The sequence below is a fragment of the Vipera berus genome (assembly GCF_964194415.1).
Source record: "Vipera berus genome assembly, chromosome: 1".
Taxonomy (NCBI): domain Eukaryota; kingdom Metazoa; phylum Chordata; class Lepidosauria; order Squamata; family Viperidae; genus Vipera; species Vipera berus.
Genome location: NC_138202.1, coordinates 336333993 through 336355262, shown reverse-complemented (window position 1 = coordinate 336355262; position 21270 = coordinate 336333993). Strand labels below are relative to the sequence as shown.

General features: G+C 44.4%; 1 protein-coding gene across 1 annotated transcript; it reads right to left on the bottom strand.

The window, feature by feature from the left end:
- Positions 1-36: 36 nt before the first annotated feature.
- On the bottom strand, positions 37-19807 carry SLC35F6 (solute carrier family 35 member F6). The gene is made up of 6 exons (XM_081313417.1): positions 19645-19807; positions 11371-11443; positions 10355-10526; positions 9103-9315; positions 3309-3419; positions 37-2571 (listed from the first exon to the last, which is right to left on the bottom strand). The coding sequence occupies exons 1-6, from the start codon at positions 19719-19721 to the stop codon at positions 2090-2092; spliced, it is 1128 nt and encodes a 375-aa protein (XP_081169543.1). The 5' UTR covers positions 19722-19807; the 3' UTR covers positions 37-2089.
- Between the last annotated feature and the right edge of the window lie 1463 nt (positions 19808-21270).

Sequence of the window (21270 nt, the reverse complement as noted above, 5' to 3'; positions counted from 1 at the left end):
AAACCTAAACAATCCACGAGGATTATGCTGGTTTACATCGAGACCCTACTGCATCTGAACATGTTCATGTATTGCCATTTGATTACTGATATCCGATGCCTATTGATCCCCATCCCCAGCCATTTCTGCAGAGACTTCAGGACAGCTGTGCTGATAAAACATTTTAAAGCCCCACATAAAAATAAATTTCAAATTAACAGACATAAAATGACTTCAAATCAGAAAGTATTTTATTGATTACAAAACTGCATTCTTGTTAATATCTCCCAACCAGGAGAAACCCAACTGTTACCTTCATTCTGTGCCCCAACCAAGTATCACTCAACGGTGTCATCAGCTACCAAGGGCACAAGGGCAAGATCTGCTCAGCACTTAAGGAAGCTATCAAGGAAAGAGAGGTTGCTGATACCTGGACAATTGATTTTAGGTACTTAGGATGTCTTTCAAAAGAAGACACCTTCTGTGCAGCCCTAAAACCCATCAACAGGCCACAGCTTATCAGGATGCCTGCTCCAGCATGGGCTTTCTTTTAGACGGCAGGGCTGTAGCATCTTTGGAAAAAGCAAGAGTCTGGAAATGAGTCACTATTTTCCTGAAAGTCCCTATTTTCTTCTTGCTGCTCAGGCACGGTAGATAAGTAAACAGAGATCAAAAGAGTACATCAAGTGTGCCAACTGCCCAGTCTGTTTCAGAAAAAAAAAATACTTGGCACTTGGCCTTTAAACTCTAGGCCTTTTCAGTATAAATAGCAGAACAAAAACAAAAACACCTCCACATATAAGTAACTCGTGAGCTCCCTCTTTTCAAACTGTGCATGATCCAGGACCAGCTATTCTCTTAAGAGCCTGAGCAGCTTCACTAAATCCCAGATCCTGTGCATCATGGGGCAAAAAATGCTGGAATGTAATTCCAGACTATAAACTGTTGCATGCCATGCCCTTGACCTAAGACTGCTCAATAAAGCAGCTTGTATCTTATTACTCAAACAACAGCTTTATTGCAAGCCAGCTTTGACCCAGGTCAGCAATAAACTTCTCACATGACAAGAAGGAAACAGAAAGCGCTCCATTAGACCTCACTAGAGCAGCTCTTACTTAAAGGATCAAGAAAAAGGCAAGGTATATAGGCAGATTAATGAAACCTTTCCTGGTTTGCTGTTCCCTCCTGCATACGTTGAGTTGCCCCTCTTGCCCATCCTCTCCATGCCATACGGCCAATGTTGGCAAAGATGCAGGTTGGGGAAGGCCATTTTGGACAAAACAGCGAGAGGAAAATATATGTCCCAGGATAATGTTGCAGAATCCAATCTGAGTCGGTCATCAGGACCAGAGGTTTAATCTTCCAAGCTTTTAGACTTGTACTGGAACCCATCCTCAGGGAAATTCTCTCTCTCAGAATGGGCTCCAGCCTGAGTCTGAAAGTTTGGAAGACTAAACCTCTGGTGACCAACTCAGATAGGATCCTGCAAAGTAGTGAGAATCAGAAATTATGAAAATTGCATTTTCAGGAAAAGATGGTCACTTGTACTCGTCTTTTTAAAATAGAGTAGACAAAATTCTACTTGGCAGAAGCATGAGAGTATCCTTTATGCAGGTTGGATTACTGGGGACAAGCAAATGCCCTCCTCTAATTGCTTTGTGATGTTATTTTAACAGAAGATAAACAATGAAGTGACAGATACCCACAAAGCAGATGGTACAGCTTAGGAACTATAAGGTTTCTAGGAAATCTTTCCAATTACGTCCACTGTCCCCATCCCAAAATGCTGATGAAGAAAGATGGAGCAAGGCTTCCAAGCAACCTTAGGAGAGAGCCCACAACCACTTGAGGGCTGCTTAGCAGCAGCAGACCTCTACTCTGTGGTTGCTAAAGAAAGGGTAAAAACTCCCTCTGCTTCCTTCAGTAAAGAGCAGAAGAATGATATAATGGAGAACCATCCAGATGTTTAAAGTTCAGCAAAGCGTCCCCAGAGTTACAAACAGATCTTAAAACCAGTTGGGTGTTTTCAGCCTGATCTCCCAGCAATACAGGCCAATTCATTCAATAAAAGGTTCAAAGTTGTGGTGCAGAAATAAGAGTTCCATTGCCATCAACTATCTCCATTAATGGAAAGCTCATCTGTGGCAATGAGACCTTCTCTATCAACATCTCTCGCTGCAACCCCTGCTGGTGGCCTCCCCAAGGGCAGGCGAGCAAGGAGGGGCTGGTGCAGTCCATTATAAAGGGCAGCTCCAACGAGAAGGATGAGGAAACCCAGGATCTGCAGTCCATGAAAGGACTCCCAGCCAATGGCCAGGCTGACAACCCAGATGACAATGGTGCGTAGGCTATCAAGTACCATCCGGGTGGTAGCGCTGATCTCTTTCGTGACACTGATACCAGCAAAGTTGAAGAAGGCAATGCTGCTGATATTGCCCAGCAGGGCTACAGCAATAAGTGGCAGATGGCCAATCTGACAGAAGGCATCTATAGCATCTTCCAGTACCTGCCGTGGGCTACCGCTGAAACTGCCACCAGGTATGTAGTACATGGGTACCAGGATGATGGAGAGTATGATGAACCCAAAGAAACCTGTTAAGAAGGAAGAAGAAATGAAGATGATTGAAACCCAGGAGGATTATAAGCCAATCTCCTCCAACTGGTCCTATCAAAAAGGTAAAGACAGCTTTAGGTTGTGCTCAAGTCCTAGTGATCACACTGACATAGCCTTGGCAAGAGTAAAAATGCAGCTTTCCATTGCCTCCTTTAGGATGTTTTTCTTATGTCCCAATTTCGATATACCTCTGGACATTCCTGCTAGTCTCCCACCAGTACCTTACTTGACTTCCAAGCCCAGGCAAGATTGGTCAGATACTGCTACCTGCTGAATCTCCAGGAGACATTCAACGTAAAATACTTCCAGTAGTTACAAAGTTGCCTTCTCCAACTTTCTAGATATGTTGAGTCTATTATCCTCACAATCCTCAGCTTTGCTGTCTGGAAGCTGTAACCCCTATAAAACCTCAAGAAAAATGACTGCTAAAAGAAGGGGATAATTCTCCCCAAGCAAGGAAGGAGCAAAACTGGTCATTTTAGGAACTGTAGAATTATGCCATGCCTTGTACACGGAGGAAATAGAAATAATCTTTTGGGGGATATTCTTTCAGCCAATAATTTGCTGCTGTTCATGATGATCTTCAAAGAACACAGTACTCAACTGTAGCAGCAAATTATTTATAAATCATCTTTCTATTTTGTCACAGATGGTAACTCTTGATTCATGTGAACCCAGACACCCATCTGGGAACATTCCAAGATGGCTTACATACCTTCAGTGCCAACAGCCTGCAGAGGATGAACATTGTGCTTGTAGATAAACTTCTCCTCCAACACCATCTGAATGGCCACAATAACTTGGGCCATAATGATGAGAAGGTCACCTACAGAGAAGCAAGAATCTAAGCATTCCAGAAGGCACACACTCCCACTTATTTCCTCTATCTCTATCCAATCTTGAGAGGAAAAGTGTGTGAAATAATCATCTATTCTGTTACATATGGAGATAACATACCCCCCTATGCTTTTGTCTTTTTTCCCCCGTACAATTTTTATTCTTTTGATTACATTGCAGATTAGTTTTATTGAAGCCATATAATTTAATAGCAATGCATGTTATAAAATAATAAACTAGACACATAGATTCCATTTATCTATAACCTTAATGGCAAATAGCCGTTCTACCATGACTTGTTTAATATAATATACCTCTCGGACCGTTCGCAGACGGTGTTGGCAGGAGGGCAGAGGTCAAGCCCTAGGCCTCTTAGTTGTGGAGTGCCTCAGGGTTCGGTGCTCTCGCCCCTCCTGTTCAACATCTATATGAAGCCGCTGGGAGAGATCATCCGTAGCTTCGGGGTGAAATATCATCAATATGCTGATGATACCCAGCTATTCATCTCCACCCCGAACCAACCCAGTGATGCCCTCGATGTGATGTCCCGTTGCCTGGAAGCGGTACAGATTTGGATGGGAGAAAACAGGCTTCGACTCAACCCGGCCAAGACTGAGTGGCTGTACATACCGTCATCTCGTTTAGTCCAAGAGATTCCATCTCTGACTATAGGAGGAGAGATGTTACCTCCCATTGATAGAGCACGCAATCTGGGCGTCCTCCTAGACTCACGACTCAGTTTTGAAGATCATATTGGAGTCGTGGCTAGGGGGGCATTTGCACAGATTCGTCTTATATACCAATTGCGCTCCTTTTTGGACCGAGATGCCCTACGTACAGTCACCCACGCACTCGTCACCTCCCGTATTGATTACTGTAATGCTCTCTACATGGGGCTGCCCTTGAAGACCACCCGGAGGCTTCAGCTGGTGCAGAATGCAGCTGCACGGGTAGTGATGGGAGCACCCCGATACTCCCATATTACACCCCTCCTGTGTGAGCTGCATTGGCTACCAGTTGCCCTCCGGGTGAGATTTAAGGTGCTGGTACTTACCTTTAAAGGCCTACATGGCTTAGGTCCGGGATACTTGCAGGACCATCTGCTGCCGGGAACGAATTCCCATCGTCCAGTACGCTCACACAGAGAAGGCCTCCTCAGGGTACCGTCAGCTAGGCAATGTCGGCTGGCGACCCCCAGGGGGAGGGCCTTCTCTGTGGGAGCGCCAGCCCTATGGAATCAGCTCCCCCCTGAGCTTCGGATGGCCCAAAACCTCCAATCCTTTCGCCGTGGCCTCAAAACACTCCTGTTCCACCAGGCTGACCTGGACTGACAGGCATTTTAATTAATTTATATTTAGAATTTTTAATTTATTTTTAACTCCTTAATTTTAATTTATTGCACAGATGATTTCAATTTTATTTTTATCTTGATTTCTGTACTTATTATATGTTTTGTTGTTAGCCGCCCTGAGTCCTTCGGGAGATAGGGCGGGATATAAATCCCATCAATAAATAAATAAATAAATAAAATAAATAATCTAAGCCAGTTGCAGCAGTCTATGACAGGGGTGTCAAACTCAATTTCATTGAGGGCCGTATCAGCATTGCGGTTGCCCTCAGGGGGCCAGGTGGGTATGGCCAGGGTGGGCGTGGCCTACTGGGTGAGCATGGCCAGCTCTACATCGTTCGCATCAAGGGTGCCTATGGGGGCCTGGGCAGGAGTGGGACAGATCTGAGGGTCTCTGGCAGAAGGAGGGTCTCTGGGCCAGGGCCAAGGCAGTGGGGGCCGTTCCCTCACTGTTTCCAGGATGGCTTCGCAGGCCACATGAAACCACTTCGCGGGCCGGATCCGGACCCCGGGCCTTGTGTTTGACATGTCTGGTCTATGACATAGAATACTCTGTGAATTGCAGGAAAAATTGTTGCTGAGCTCCTTGCCAGTCCATTTCACCATTTCAGCGAAGAACTCCAAGTTTACATATCTGTCACACTATAGCACCAATCCTCTAGAGATTGTAACCTTTGTTAAAATCAACTATGTGGATGTAACCCATAAATGGAGAAATGGCTTACTCTCCGGAAACCACATTAAAAGCTATTTTGGAACTATACACATACTCTTTTACCCTAGAACAGGGGTCGGCAACCTGAAACAGTGAAAGAGCCACTCGGAACCGGTTCCCTCAAAAAAACCACAAAAAACTGGGGAGGTGCAAAATGTGCGCACGCATGCGCATGCACATGCGCAGAACAGGGGGCTTGATTGAAGAGTGGAGCCTAAGGCGAGACACGCACCGGCCCTGCCCCCATCCAGCTCTGGTATGGACGGCTCTGCCGTCCTGGCTTCCCCTCCCCTCGGAAAAGACTGCTCCGAGGGAGCTGAGGAGGAGGAGCCGCTGCAGCAATTCTTCCGAGGCTGCTGCTCGGACTTGCCTATCTCGGCTTGCTGCGGGATTTGGGGGATTTTGTGGGATTTTTGCATGCAGTTTACTGGGGGGGGGGAGGAGGAGGAGGAAGCATGGGGCAGCGAGGGGAATAGGGCAGACGAGGAGGGCTCCTCCCTCCCTCTCCAAGGCAAGCTGCCCTCCTCTCCATCCTGTGCCCCCTCTCCCAAAGAGTTTGGCTGGCAGTTTGTCAAACACCACTCTTCCTCCTCCTCCTCCTCCTCCCCCTCCCCATTCCAGCTTGAGCACAGAGTTTGTGCCAGAAGAAGAAGAAACGGGGGGCTTCCCCCACCACCCACAGTTTCTCTTCCTCTCTTCCTTCTCCCATCACTTCTTTGGCTTGTGTTTGCTGGGAGCCCACCCAGATTTGAACACCTTGGATTCCGACTCTTCCTCCCACACACCCTGCCCCCGTGCATCCCTTATTCCTCCCCCCAACCCGACACCGGCACAGCCCACCCCCTTTTTCCTGTCCTTCTTGTGAGCGTGCAGGGGCACGCCTAGCTTGCAATAGGACCGGCATGGAAGGCGATGCCGCCGCTGCCACCACCACCACTGCAAAGACGGTAGCAGCCCCGGCGCAAAGCCAGAAGGGCGGCTGAGCACCCCCCTCACCGCTATTAAGCTCTCCTCTCCCTCCCTCCCTGAGCCCCAGAATGTTCCTCCTTCCCCACTATTCTGAGCGCTGTTGCGAAGCTTCGATGCAATTGCAAGGGCGGCAAGCAAGGGGACTGTGAGAGTGTCAAGGCGCAAACCCTGCACGGTGCCAGGCTTGGGGTTCTTTTTTTGAATGTGGCATAAAATCAGGAATGGGGAGCTGGCTGGCTGACTGGGAAAACTCCCCTCTTTTGCCTGTTTCCCCCCCCTTGTGCCTTTCCAGAAGGAAAACAGGAAATTCTCTTTCCAAACTGCAACGCCCACCTGACCTCTCTCCTGCTGGCGCCCTGCTCGCAGATCCCGATGCCGCTATTTCGGTCTTTTTGGGTAGCCCCTGGCCTGGCCAGGAAGGGAACTTCTGGGGACGTTGTCCCGGAAAGGGGGGGCTGAGAGCTTGGGCAGGCAGCAAGCTTGCGATTGCGCTGAGAGAGAGAGAGAGAGAGACAGAGACAGAGAGAGGCAATTGCATTTGCCTTCTCCCCCCCTCTCTCTTTCTGGGTTTTCTGAGGCGAAGGAGGAGGAAATGAAGTGCGGGCTGCTCACCATCGCGTTTCGGGCACAGACACCGCGGGGCTTAAGCGGCGAAGAGAAAGGACGAGCCGAGGTGGACTCTGCTTTCATTGTTTAAGTTTGCCTGCTCGGCTTCTCTCCAGCCATCCAATCACGCAGCTCTTCCCTCCTGCAAGCCTCAAGCTCACCGGCCCTCTCTTTTTCCTGCAATTCCCTCATCATCATAAAAAATAATGAAAGGCATGCGAGACGGCAGCAGTGTTTTCGGAGGAGGGGAGCCCGAGGAAGGTGCAGCAGGTGGAAAAAGGGCTGCTGCCGTCTCGCCCGACTCCCTCCCCACCCCACTCTTTCGCGGCAGGGCCATCTGGCCCTTTTTCCGTCTGCTGCAACTTCCTTGGGCTCCCCTCCTCTGAACACACTGCTGCCATCTCGCCCGACTCTCTTTCCACCCCACTCTTTTGTGGCATGGCCATTTGGCCATTTTTCCATCTGCTGCACCTTCCTCGGGTTCCCCTCCTCCACTGTTTTGCCCAGTGAGGTCAGGAGAGAGTTGGGCGAGACGGCAGTGGTGTGTTCGGAGGAGGGGAACCCAAGGAAGTTGCAGCAGACACAAAAAGGGCCGGACGGCCCTGCTGCAAAAGAGTGGGGTGGAAAGAGAGTCGGGAGAGACGGCAGCGGTGTGTTCGGAGGAAGGGAGCCCAAGGAAGGAGCAGCAGATGGAAAATGGGCCCACTCACCTTTCCAGCAGTCCTCCAGTCACTTCCTCAGCTGTCGCCATGTGGAGTCCAAAAAGAAGAAAAGAGGTTTGTGGGCAGTCCCACAAACCAAAGAAGTTCAACCAATTAATTCAAACTTTGCGAGTTTTTTTTTCATGAGAAGTTTGAATTGATTGGTTGAACTTTTTTAGTCCCACTTTTTTTTGGGGGGGGGGGAACTGCACATGGCGGAGGAGAACTGGGAGCTGCAGGAGACGGCTGAAAGAGCCGCATGCAGCTCCGGAGCCGCGGGTTGCCGACCCGTGCCCTAGAAAGACCATTAGTAGATAATGATTGATAACATCCTGGATAAGGTATTGATTTTATCTTTTGCATTTATATAAATTCAAATGCTAGAGGTGCAGTATGTTATTTTTTGGGTGCTATTTACAACATATATCTCCCCCCCACCAGCTCTCTAGATGTGTTAGACCAGAACATTGGTATTTCTTGGTCAGTTAATCCCATAGGTTGGAAATTCTGGGGGATGGACTCCTGCACCATGTGTTGGAACTCTGAATCAGAGTGATGAAATCTAAAACCGAAAGTATGGGGACACTGCTTTCTGAACTAAGATGTTTGGGTTGAAGAAGAAGAGAAATGTTTTTAAGCTAAGCATCACAATCCTAATGAAGAAGAGCATAGCACGGTCAGAAAGCATATCTGGATATTGAGGACATCTGACAGGAAAGTGAGCCTGTGATCTCTGAAGATAAAGAGCATGAACTGCAAAGGAAACCACTCTCCAGTACTGTTGTGATTCAGGGTCAGCCTGTGGGTTCGGCAGTTGGGTCGGACGACTCAGAGGAGGAGGAGGGGGGTGTTGAAGACCTTGCTGAGGGGGTTGAAGATCTTGCTGATGAGAGCCCTCAGCCAGGCCCCTCCCACTTGGTCACCACGGAGACCCAGCTGTGTGAGCCTGACAGCGTGGATGAAGATGACCCACAGCTGGCCCTGTTCAAGGACGCCCGACGCAGGAGGCAGTCAATTAGGAGTAAACAGAGGAAGGCAATGGGGCTTCTCGGAAGGAGGCAGAGAGAAGCCACGCCCTGAACTCTATATAAGGGGAATGTGTGGGGAGGGCTGGTTTGCTGAAGGCAACCGCTTGGATAGTTCGTGTTTCTTAAAGTTCCTGTTTCTTGGTTCGTGTCTTGTTTTTGTAGCTGTAAATTTGGCAGGCGTAATTCCAGCCTCTTGCCGTTTGTAAAGGGGTTGTCCCTGCCTTTTCTGCAGGGCCGGTAGCAGGCTGGTACAGAACAAGTACACCTGCAATGGCCACTGGCCTTAGAACACACTCTCCACGTACCTGTGATGATCTCACTGAGTTTGTGGCTTTCATCATGATTGCTCAGCAAATCTGCCAGGCCAACCACCACCAGCCCTACGATGGTGATCAGGATGCCCAGCCATTGGCTCAGTACCAGCTTCCTCCCCAGGAAGGCTACTGAGAGCAGGCCAGTAAAGATGATCACAGCTCCACGCAACATCTGAAAGCTAGAAGCACTGGTCATGTTCAGAGCTGGAATGGCAAAAAATGGGTAGTGGGGAAAGAGGGAAGAATGGTGATTAGAGGAAAAATTGGGAGGAGGAGGAGACAAAGGACAACTGGAAATTGGGCTTCCGATAGCATGAACGGATGCTCAAAATAAAAGAACTTACGTTGTCCCCCTTCCTTTTCAGACATTATACAGCGCCAAGAGATTTTGCTCCAGAGGGAAGAGCAGGAGAAGAAAAATGATGACAAAGGGATTGTATACTACAGAGTAAATAGTGCTTCCATGAGCGAAATCCTTTTATTCTGTCTCCCCAACTTGGTAGGTGGTTATATCAAGACTGGTGCCCACATCCCAAAACATGATTTGCCACTCTTTACGTGCTCGGCTTCATCAGACTTAAGCTATTTACTTATTCTGAATGGCTTGCTTTTCCTATTGTGTTAAAAACAGTGGCTTCTGAATGGAAGTACTGCATGACTGCATTTTTCAAACAGACAAGAGGGAGAGGAAGGTGTTTCTCAGTCCTTTCAGACAGGCAAGAAGCAAGGAACAGAAACTTCAGGGATTTAACTTTATTTTTGTAGGCTATAACAAACAATCCTGAAAATCTGTACACTTGCCCCTTGACCCCTTTTAAGGACCAGGTCAAGGCAGGGTCATTCTGAGCCTCTTTCTCATGCTTTTTACTTTCCCAGGGCTGATCAACTGGTTTTTTTTCTCTCCCTCATCTTTCTCAAGGCCAGAGTTAAACTCCTCCAAAGTATACTATTCTTAGTAAAACCTCCCCCTCCCCCACTCTTTTACTGGATTTTTTACTGGAGCCCTAGTGGCACAATGGTTAAAATACAATATTGCAGGCTAATTCTGCCTACAGCCAGGAGTTCGATCCTAACTGGTTGACTCAGACGTCCATCCTTCCAGGTTCGGTAAAATGAGGAACCAGATTGTTGGGGTTAATATGCTGACATTGTAAACTGCTCAGAGAGTGCTGTAAAGCTATGGAGCAGTATATCAGTCTAAGTGCTATTGCTATTTTATGCACCCATCTGTTAACACACTTACCCACATACATGAGGCTAGTCCCTGTCATATCACATAGTGCTGGAGGCAGGAAAAGCAATCGGTTAAATGGCTGAGGAGGTGTCATGGTGGGTTCTGGCCTCCTCCGGTCAGTGCAGAGCAGGAGGTAGAAGACAGCCAGGCAGGAAAATTCCCCCAGAAACATGCCCACCGCCTGAAATGCAAACCAAAAGTCTGTCAAAGTTCTGGACTGTCATGGATAGCAAACACCCAAGGCCACCAACTGCTCTCAATCTCCTGGCAGAACTTGTACAAATTACCAAGTTGTTTTGAATCAAGGATTCGGACTTTTCAGTGTATATTCATGACCATTTCAACTGTGTTTTCTCTGAAAGCCTCAGTAGATGGCAGCATCGCTTCAATCCTAATTGGTTTTGGAGGCTAAGCAGGATTAGATGTAGTTATAAAATGGATGGGAGACACGTGGGAAATCCCAGGACTGTAGATGAAAGAAAATCTAAGAAGACAATGGTCCACCACTGGCATTGTTGCCAGGAAAACTATATTAATGTGCTGAAATAGTCACCAGAACTTCAACTCAATATGATTCCCCCCCCACGTCTATGGAAATGCATGTGAAAACCTGCACTAAGAGCTTGAGTTATACCTATCAAAATAGTCTATATCTGGCTTGATTATATCTCCATGTTCTCTCTGCTTGAGAAATACTGGCATGACTATCGCCCAGGACTGCAAGTAAGGGACCGGTTATGTGCATTTAAGGGCAGCAGCACACAGAGCAATAGACCCTGGCGTACATGCAGATGTGTCACAAAACGGGAAAACAAAAGCAAAAAAGAATACGGAGATTTTTGTGAATGCAGAATCAGAAAAACCTCTGCTCTTAGCATCACAGAAATCAGTTTGGCCCAGTATTTTTTAACCTTAGCAATTTTAAAATTGTGTAGAATTCAACTCCCAGAATTCCCCACCCATCATATGACTTAAGTGGTTTAGATACAATGAAAGAAAGTAGTGCAGAATCTTGCCAATGTTACCTGTAGAAAGGGATGCTGGAAATTGTGTGTTTCTGTTCCATGGCAGCCCGGTGCCTTCAGTTTGTCAGCCCACCTGAAAGGAAGGAGTGAGGCCTCAGTTAGAATATGTGTCCCCAAGATTCGGATTTACATCACATTTTGGCATTTGGGGATGTGAAACGTTGTAAAAGCTTGTGCAAAATGGTAATGGAGATGTTGTGATTCAGGGTCAGCCTGTGGGTTCGGCAGTTGGGTCGGACGATTCAGAGGAGGAGGAGGGGGGTGTTGGAGAGGTTGCTGAGGGGGTTGGAGAGCTTGCTGATGAGAATCCTCAGCCAGGCCCCTCCCACCTGGTCACGACGCAGACCCAGCTGTGTGAGCCTGACAGCGTGGATGAAGATGACCCACAGCTGGCCCTGTTCAAGGACGCCCGACGCAGGAGGCAGTCAATCAGGAGTAAACAGAGGAAGGCAATGGGGCACCTCGGAAGGAGGCAGAGAGAAGCCACGCCCTGAACTGTAAAAAAGGGGAATGCGTGGGAGGGCTGGTTTGCTGAAGGCAACCGCTTGAATAGCTCCTGTTTCATGGTTCGTGTCTTGTTCTGTTTGCTTTTGCATCCATAAATTTGGCAGGCTTAGTTCCAGCCTCTTGCCTTCTTGTAAAAGGGGTTGTCCCTGCCTTTTCTGCAGGGCCGGTAGCAGGCTGGTACAGAACAGGAGACTAGTCCATTCATCACATGGAGAATCTGCTAGAAGTCACTGATTCATTAGATTTCTACCTGCCATTCTGTCATCCACACCTCTTGAAGGACAAATCCTACCTGTGGGAGCCACACTGGGGATCTGAGAGTTTAAATGTACAGAAACCTGTCCTACAGATGAGTATCTCACGTATGTAAGGTCTTAGAAGAAGCCCCACTTATAAGTGGAGATCTAATAAACCAATATTTACCAAAACGTTTCTAATGTTTGGCTCTCAACTCCCGAAAAAGCAATTTGAGAATGTCCCTGTCTTTCTCACTTCAAGCCAAAACTGCCTGTTTAATAGATGAGATAGTGGCAGTTGGAAACGGTCCTTTTCATTCAGATATTGAAGAAGATGCATACCCTGCTAGCAAGGCCAAGTTGAAAGACAAGTGAAGAAATACTCCTTAAACAGCCTTCTCCAACCACAGCTCAACACATTTGAAGAAAATGACTACTAGGGAAAGCAAAACCATAAATTAATCGTAGCCAGTTTATTGACTTTGCTCAACTTCTAAGGGAAAAATCGCTCTTTGATACATTTCTTTGCCTGGACATGTCCCTAGCTTAGATATCTAACTGCAAACAAAACTGCAAAGAGTTTATTTGCTGACACCAGGCCAAATCTGGTTGCTGTAATTGGAAACTCTGATACAGCAAAGTAACACAAGAACAGATCTTTCACAGTTCAGGTGTCAAAGCTGCTATTCACTTATGCCAAAAGTAACATTTGGTGGAACAAAAAGACACCCAATAATTACACGATATAGTAGGTACACAGTCGCTATTGCTAAACATATATTGATGGAGATTAGGTCTGTGGGCAAGTGGTGGGGGGGCAGCTAAGATTTTTTTACACTGCAACTTTTCAGTAATGCCAATGAAAGGTAGGGTTGAATTGGAGGGTGTTTTTACCTGCTTTGATAGGGATATTTTTTATCGTTTTGCCAAAAATGGGTGATAAACAATGCTTGCCATTGTTAGGTTGCTTACAAAATATAGCAACAGGATCTTGCCCCAAAAGGGATTATAATGCAAAGAGCTCCTTCCCCACAGTATTGGTGGAATATTATTAATTAATAACCCAAGAGAGAGTTGATGGGGATAAAGAATGCTACACTATAACAGAGTAGGTGATGGGTCAGCTATCTGTGCAGTTGCAAGCAAAACCACGTCTGAAAAGGGTATTTGTGGCCTCCTGAGATTGGAAAGTCTTCATATCAGATGGAGTGGCTATAAGAGCTTTTAATTCACAACAGACAAAGCTAGACCAGAGTAAAGAGCATAGCTTAGTAGCATAACTACTCTGCGTGTAAAATAAATCCTCAGCAGCTTCAGGATGAGTAGAGAAAATTTTATGTCTGGAAATGTGAAAAGCCTCTCTGACAGTCAGCACTGACAACGTCAATTTAGATAGTTCTAGATTCAACATAAGTCACCACCATTTTTTCAGATTGTTGTGTGAATTAGGCCACAGTATTAAGCACAATGGCTGAATTTCTGTGCTACCATTTCAGACTTCTTCTGAGATGGAACTTTAAGGGTAAGGCAGGGATGAAATCTCATTCACCCAACTTAATACCTACTTCCCACAGAAGTAAAAAAAACAAAACTCTGATGATGTTACCAGAAAGTCAAGAAACTGAATAGCTGAGCAAAACCTTGAAATTTTGCCCATTCCTATATCAACCACGATATGACTTGCTTGGGCCTATTTCAACGTGTAGAAGACAACAAAATGAGATACAAAATGCAGTAACACGAGAGCTAAGGAATGATGGCAAAGGCTACATTCAGAATTTTATTATGAGGAAGGACCTGAAAAAGTTGGGAGTAAGGGGCAATCTGACTGTTGGGAGCTGCTGAAGTTTGAGAACTTGTAAAAGCAAAGTCCCTGAACTACCAGCTCTCTCCATCTTGCCAGTATGTACCAGCAAGCTGATGGAGTAGAGGCAAAACCAAATCTGGCCAACTATTTATTATTTATTACAGATTTATATGTCACCCATTCCCAAATTCAGCCACACTCAGACATAATTGTCCTGCTCTTCCATCTAAGAGGCTTCCATCTAAGCCTCGTAACAATTTTTGGGCAAAGCTATGTAATCATTCACAAATCATATGAGTTTAAAAGTACTATAATACAACATGTGCAAACATGTTTAAAGCAGCTACACCCCACAGGTTTCTTTCAATAAACTAGGAAAATTTTAGAGCACAGATATGTCCCCCCCAAAATGTCATGACTTGTCATCTTTCAAGTTTGCTTACTCAGCACTAGAGCTTGCAAAAAGTCAAAACAAATCTGTGGCAGAGATTTAGCTGATGAAATTTGGAAGAATCAGGAATATAGCTACAACGCCTAACAGTCACACAGATTCTTCAATGTTTACAACCATCAGAGGAAACCTATAGGTCAGGGGTGTCAAACTCAATTTCATTGAGGGCCGCATCAGCATTGCAGTTGCCCTCAGGGGGCTGGGTGGGCATAGCCAGGGGGGCATGGCTAGAGTGCTTATGGCCTACTGGGTGTGCATGGCCAGCTCTACATAGTTGGCATCAAGGGTGCCTATGGGGGCTTGGGCAGGAGTGGGACAGATCTGAGGGTCTCTGGCAGAAGGAGGGTCTCTGGGCCAGGGCCAAGGCAGTGGCGGCTGTTCCTTCACTGTTTCCAGGATGGCTTCGTGGGCCACATGAAACCACTTCGCGGGCTGGATCCGGCCCCCAGGCCTTGTGTTTGACATGTCTGCTATAGGTAGAAGAAATGCAACCAGGTATTATGAGATAGACTTAAGAAGAACAGAAGCCTCAGACTCAAGCAATTTTTCCCAACTGGATGTCTTCATGCAGCTATATTTGGCTAAGTTGGCTGGTTTATACAAATTTAAACCCAATCTATTTGGAGGACACTAGGTTGGGGAATCCAGCCATATTAATTGTAAACACATCTATACAGTATGTTGGTCCCAAGTGGCACCAATAGGGAGAGCTGAAAAATACTTTATGATCCACTCTCAGGCAAAAATATATCAAAGTTGCTAGTTGGGAAGAACAACAATGTGCTACAAGCAATCTAGGAAATGATGTAGAAAGAGAAATATTTGAGGAGAGTGACTACTGACTATGATAAAAAGAACCACCTACATGGAAGAAAATAAAAAGAATGGAGATGTGGAATGTCCCAAGCATGAACCATGCAAAGCTAGACATCAAGAAAGAAATGACAATGATCAAATAGGCATTCCTGGCATCACTGAGATAATTTTTGGTCAGATGAGTTTATGCAGTATTGTTCTAGAAGTGACACCATCAGAAGCACCGATAACAAATAAAATTCACGAATCAGTTGACAGCTTCAAAGCACTAAATACAAAAATAATAGCTGATTAAATCCAAACTAAATCTTTGAATGTCTCATTTGTCCAACTTTATGCACCAACAGAAGTATCTGAAGAATAGTTCTACGCTGACATTTAAGAAGTGCTATAAAAAGGTTGAAAAGAGATAGAATATACTTTATGGGACATTTCAACACCAAAATTGAAGACAATGAAGAAGCATAAATTGTTGGCAGATATTTTATACTAGAAAAAAATGAAGCAAGTATCTACTTAGGGCACTTCCACAACAGTGGCTGGCTGAGGACTACCAATGCAAGACTTATTCAACCCAAATGCTAGTTGTACACTTGGACATTGACAAATACATTGTATTGCAACTAAAATCAATTATAAGTTATATAGCCAATAATGGAAAAACACAGTTATTTCTGTTCAAAGTTTACCCATTGCAGGCTATGGTTTGAATTATCAACTACTTGTAGGCAAAGTTGGTTTTAATTCAAATTCTGTAACATCAAAAAAGAATATAGTCCTGTATGTAGGAAATGTAATATTGAGAAGATTTCACCTCTATATAGTATGTAGTTGAAATAAACTAAGAGTTAATTAACCATGGAAAAATAACCAAATGAACTGTGGAAAGATCCAAATAAGTTTTCAAATAAACAGCCCAGAAACATGGCCATACAAAAATCCAGCAAAGCAAATGGCTTTTAGTGGAAATCATCCAAATTATTAAATACAGAAGAAAAGCTAAAGCCATCGCTGACAAAGCAAGGTAACTTAATGAGGACTTTCAACTTAAAACTAAAAAAAAAAGAGAAATACTGGGATGAGCATTGTATACAATGGAAGACAGAAACTGAAAAGGATACATTTTTTGCCCTAATAAAGAAAGACAGGAAAAAATCAAGTTAATTTAATTTAATTTAATTTAATAATTTAATTTGTATACCGCCCTTCTCCCGAAGGACTCAGGGCGGTGAACAGGGCAATACATAATAAAAACAAGATACATCCCAATCCCTCCAAAAGGGTGACACTCGCAACTGCTACACAAAAGCCTTGATTTCATGCATTAGCAAAAATTTGTTGAAAATCATACAACAAACCATGAAAAAAGAGCTGTCCAAAACATAGAAGAGGAAAAGGTACTTGAAACCACACTTTGAATGTTGGAAAAAGCATGCAGATTTCAAAAGGACATATATTTATTCTTCACTGACAATATCGAAGCTTTTCAATTACATTAAAATTTATCCAAGTATTTATAAGAAATGAATGTTCCAGTATTCTTGATTAAATCAATAAAATCATTATGCAACAACAAAGATGCTGTCAGAACACATACTAGTTCAAGACTGGAAAAAATGTCTGGGAGGGCTGTATTCTATCCCCTTTGATTTATAAGGTAAAGGTAAAGGTTCCCCCGCACATGCATGCTAGTCGTTTCCAACTCTAGGGGCCGGTGCTCATCTCCATTTCAAAGCCGAAGAGCCAGCGCTTGTCCGAGGACGTCTCCGTGGTCATGTGGCCGGCATGACTAGATGCCAAAGGTGCACGGAACGCTGTTACCTTCCCACCGTAGTGGTCCCTATTTTTCTACTTGCATTTTTACGTGCTTTCGAACTGCTAGGTTGGCAGAAGCTGGGACGAGTAACAGGCGCTCACTCTGTTACGCAGCACTCGGGATTCGACCCGCCAAACTCCCGACCATCTGATCGACAAGCTCAGCGTCCTAACCCACTGAGCCACCGCGTCCCTTTTTGATTTATACATAGAGGCAATTTTGAGCAATCTTAACTAAGATGAATCAGGATTGGAAAAAAGATTGGTGGCAATTTAAGTGATGCAGGTGACACCATCTTACTAGCAGAAAATGCTATAGAACAAATTATTCTAAAGATCAAGGCAGAAAGTGAAAAAAGCTGGATTGCAGGTAAATACCAAGAAGTTTAAGGTAATAAAAACAGCTGGAAATGGTGACATCAAGAGAAAAATTGACTGAATCAGTCCCAAGGACTTTATTAGATCATTTGGTTCTAAAAATGACTGAAGATGTTTTAACCCAAAATTAAATATAGAATATCACTTAGCCATGCTGCAGCAAGTAGAAGGAAGATCCACCAAGCCATCATACCAACTGCAGAATAGTAAATGATTATTTTTATATAGGATGATAAAAATGGACAATAAAAATGTGGATAGAAGAGTAGACTCCTTTTAATTTATGGATCTGGAGATGTCTACTGTGTATGTCTTGGACAATAAAAACAACAAGGAGATTTTAGATTACACCATACCAGAAATAACACTGGAAGCAAAGATTATCAAGCTAAGGCTGTCTTATTTTGACCATATCATGTGATCAAATTCCTTAGAGAAATCAAGGTTGGTAAAGAAAATGATGAATCAATATTATCAAGCAAGATATTGAGCTGATCTTAAAGGGTCTGAAAGTTGGATGAGACTGAATAGATAAAGGGTTTGGTTGGAGAAGGCTACCTAAACATTATTACCCCTACTTGTCAGGCACTATTAGCATGCTTTTCTCTCTTGCTAATAAGGTGCTGAAATATATATTCATTTTCGTTCAGAATCTACCACAATATTACATTTTTGTTTCTCTGAATAAATCAGGCTTCACTACATTCCTCTTCATTCAAAGAGGTGTCAATTCAGTGTATTTTTCTTTTTCCACTGAAATTCTGATAACAATCTCAATGTGCTATAACCAAATGACAAGAATGTTCATTGATCATTGGCTACCTTCTCAGTCTTGAGATCTGCTCTCTCCTCTATCTTATCTGCAGCAGCAATCCCCTTGTTTACCAGAAAATCAAGTTTCAGACAGAATAGGCAAAGCCACCAAAGAGAAAAATGGGTGATGAAGTTGAAAGAGAAATACTTCCAGGAAACAGGGTCCCTTAATATGTGGAATAGCTTTTTATCTCCAGGTATTTCCCTCATATCCAATAAATGGAAACAGGAAGGAGAAAAACGAGCTTCTTGACGAACTGAGTCCCCCCCTTTTCCTATTTGTGTACACTTGTCATCCCTAGCTTCGCAGTTATTTGCATCTATTAAAATATACTTTGGCCAGTTAAAGCAGATAACACAGGTAAGTTTAAGTGGAAGGGCTTATTTATCATCCTGAATTGCCTTTTTTTTACTGCTAGCCTGATATCTAATCCCAGCAATTGTGATTTGTAAATCAAGGTGTACAGCAAACCATGCTGTGTGAACTCAACTGATGTGGATTATTCTACTAACCCTGGTGAAAGAGGCCTGACTTCAGCACAATGTGTAAAATGTGTCTCCAGCCACCTCACAATGTGATAGGACCCTCAGAAGAACTGTGCAGGATCAAAGTCCTTCTTCAGTTCAGCTTCACAATGAACAAAAACTATCTTTCAGAAGCTATTAAACAGGATGTAAGTTCCGAAACTTGATTTTATTTATTTATTCACCTAAGTGACTCTGGGCAGCTTACAATAAAATGGTCTCCTGTTGGCATTTCTCAGCAACTGGGAACATACTGGCTCAGTTCACATAATGGCCTATAATGTAATGAGGTTAAGTAACTGTAATTCAATGGGAACCCATACAGTACCAGTATGGTACCATTACATTAAGCCATAATATAACTTATTTTTTTGGGGGGGCATATCAAGTAAGAGAACCTAGCAGCTATGGGTTGATAATCTTTAGGTTAATCCATTATATGAACTCCCCCCAACTCTGAAAACTGCAATTAATGTCTAGCTAACCAGTTCAACAGATTCCAATTATTCTGAAAAAAAAGGCATTCAAGCAAGTACACAAGACCCTGGCAAGAGACTCTTAAAAGAGAATATTTGTAGCTCAGGGTTGAAATGAGAGGTCCTTGGTGTTCTGTGAGCTTGGTTGTTTTCTTGCAAACCGTTCATTATCCAAACTAGGTAGCATCATCAGTGCCTTTCCCCTCCATGTTTTGGAAGAATGGAGGATCTCAGAGAGTTCATCACAGACTATTCCCTCCATCCCACCCCGCACTCCCCCCATTCCTTACACTCCTTTCGCAAACCTCGGTCGCTCTTTGGGCTGCCCCTCTTGTTTTTTTTTTTTTAACGGCAGCTGCTCTTCCCAAGCTCCATCTCGTCCTATTCTAACGCGGGCAGAGAGGACGAGACGATGTCGGGGCTGCCTCCCCACGTCCCACCCCGACTTACTTCGCGGAAAGCGTGTTGATGGAGCCGGTGATTAGCATCAGCGCCGCCAAGCACAGCTGGTACCTCGTCCAGGCCATCGCTGATGCCTGCCGCCCTCAAGTAAGCCGGCGGCCCCAACTATCCTCCGCAGCGGCTCTGGTGCATTTCCTCCTCGGCACGTCACATGACCGCCGTCGATCAGCTGACAATCGGCTGAGCTGGCAAAGGCGCCCACGTTTTGCAAGCCGCCTTCTCAGCAACGACCGTGGTGGGGAGGGGAGAAGCTCGTGACTCTGTCCTCTCCCCCCCTCCCTCATTGGAAGACGAGGGATGCTTTGCGAGCAGATTAGACGGCAGTGGAGTCTTTTCGGAAGTGAAACGGAGGCTGTGCGTTTTAAGTGAAAGCAGGCAGGAGTTCAGCCGGTGAAGCTTCCTTCCTCTTCCGTTCCTCTTCCGCTTGTTATTGTCAAGAAGGGATTTGCCCTTAGTTACTGCCTCCCTAAGAATCACAATGTGCATTGTTTGTGCTGCAATCCTAAGGAGTGACGGTTGAAAAAATAGTTTGAGCTAAGCATTTTAGAGAAAGACCCAGATTTTGCTGTTTGCGCGAAGTAAGTAAGGAATAGCAGAGCTGGGCAGAAATTAGGCTTGCTAGTATATACAGATATGGAACTGAAACTGCAGACAGAGAAGAAGGAAGTGTTTCTGCTAGAGTCCCTTATCCAACATTGCTCATCTTAAAAAAAATTAAGGAGAATTCGACTTGGTTAATACTTAGGTGGGAGACCATTAAGATATTCCATTCCTGAAGGCCAGACTGAAAAGTTGAAGAAACATCTTGAAAGAAGGCAATGGTAAGCTTAGCAGTACTATTGCAAAGAAAATTCCATGGATACGCCCAAGTAATCAGGAGAAATCCAACACAAATTGTTCTTTCTTTACTTGACATGCCATGCTTCCTGATAGATCAAATCTCTGATTTGCCACAGACTGAAGATTCTAATTCAGAATTGTTTTAAATTGGCAGCACAATTACACCATGAACCAGAGCAAAAGGTAAAATTAATAGCTTTGTTGAAGTTGGTTGATCATCAAGAGGCTAGCATTTTTTGAATGTACAAGGAGATGGTACAGGAAAGTGTTCAAATAAATGATTTGGATTCAAAAGTCTGTTAAATTACCTAACATTCTATGAATAATTATTGTTTATATATATAGTCATCTTTGGCTACTCTCGTACATTTAATTTTACCAATCATCTCCTTTTACTATTTTCACCTCTGCTCCAATGAATCTGACACAGCAGTGTATTCTCTTGCAAGGATAATGCTGCACAAATTCAAATGAAGTGATTCAAATGTAGCCAATTGTAATGTTAATATTTATTTTGTCGCCTCTTGATGAGATGGATGTATACATATTTAACAAATAAATATAAATTTGTACTCCAGGAAAAACTGCTAAATCACTGCTATTTTTCCAAATGTCACAGAACTTTTTATAGTTTTCACTGTTTAGTCAATTTGTTTAGCTTAATTAAGTTGAATTTAGGGACAAAGATCTACTTGTGCTTCTTTTTTCAGGCAGGCATACTAGGCCAGTGATAAGTTCTGGAATGTCACATTTTGGAACAATAGGAAGGCAAGT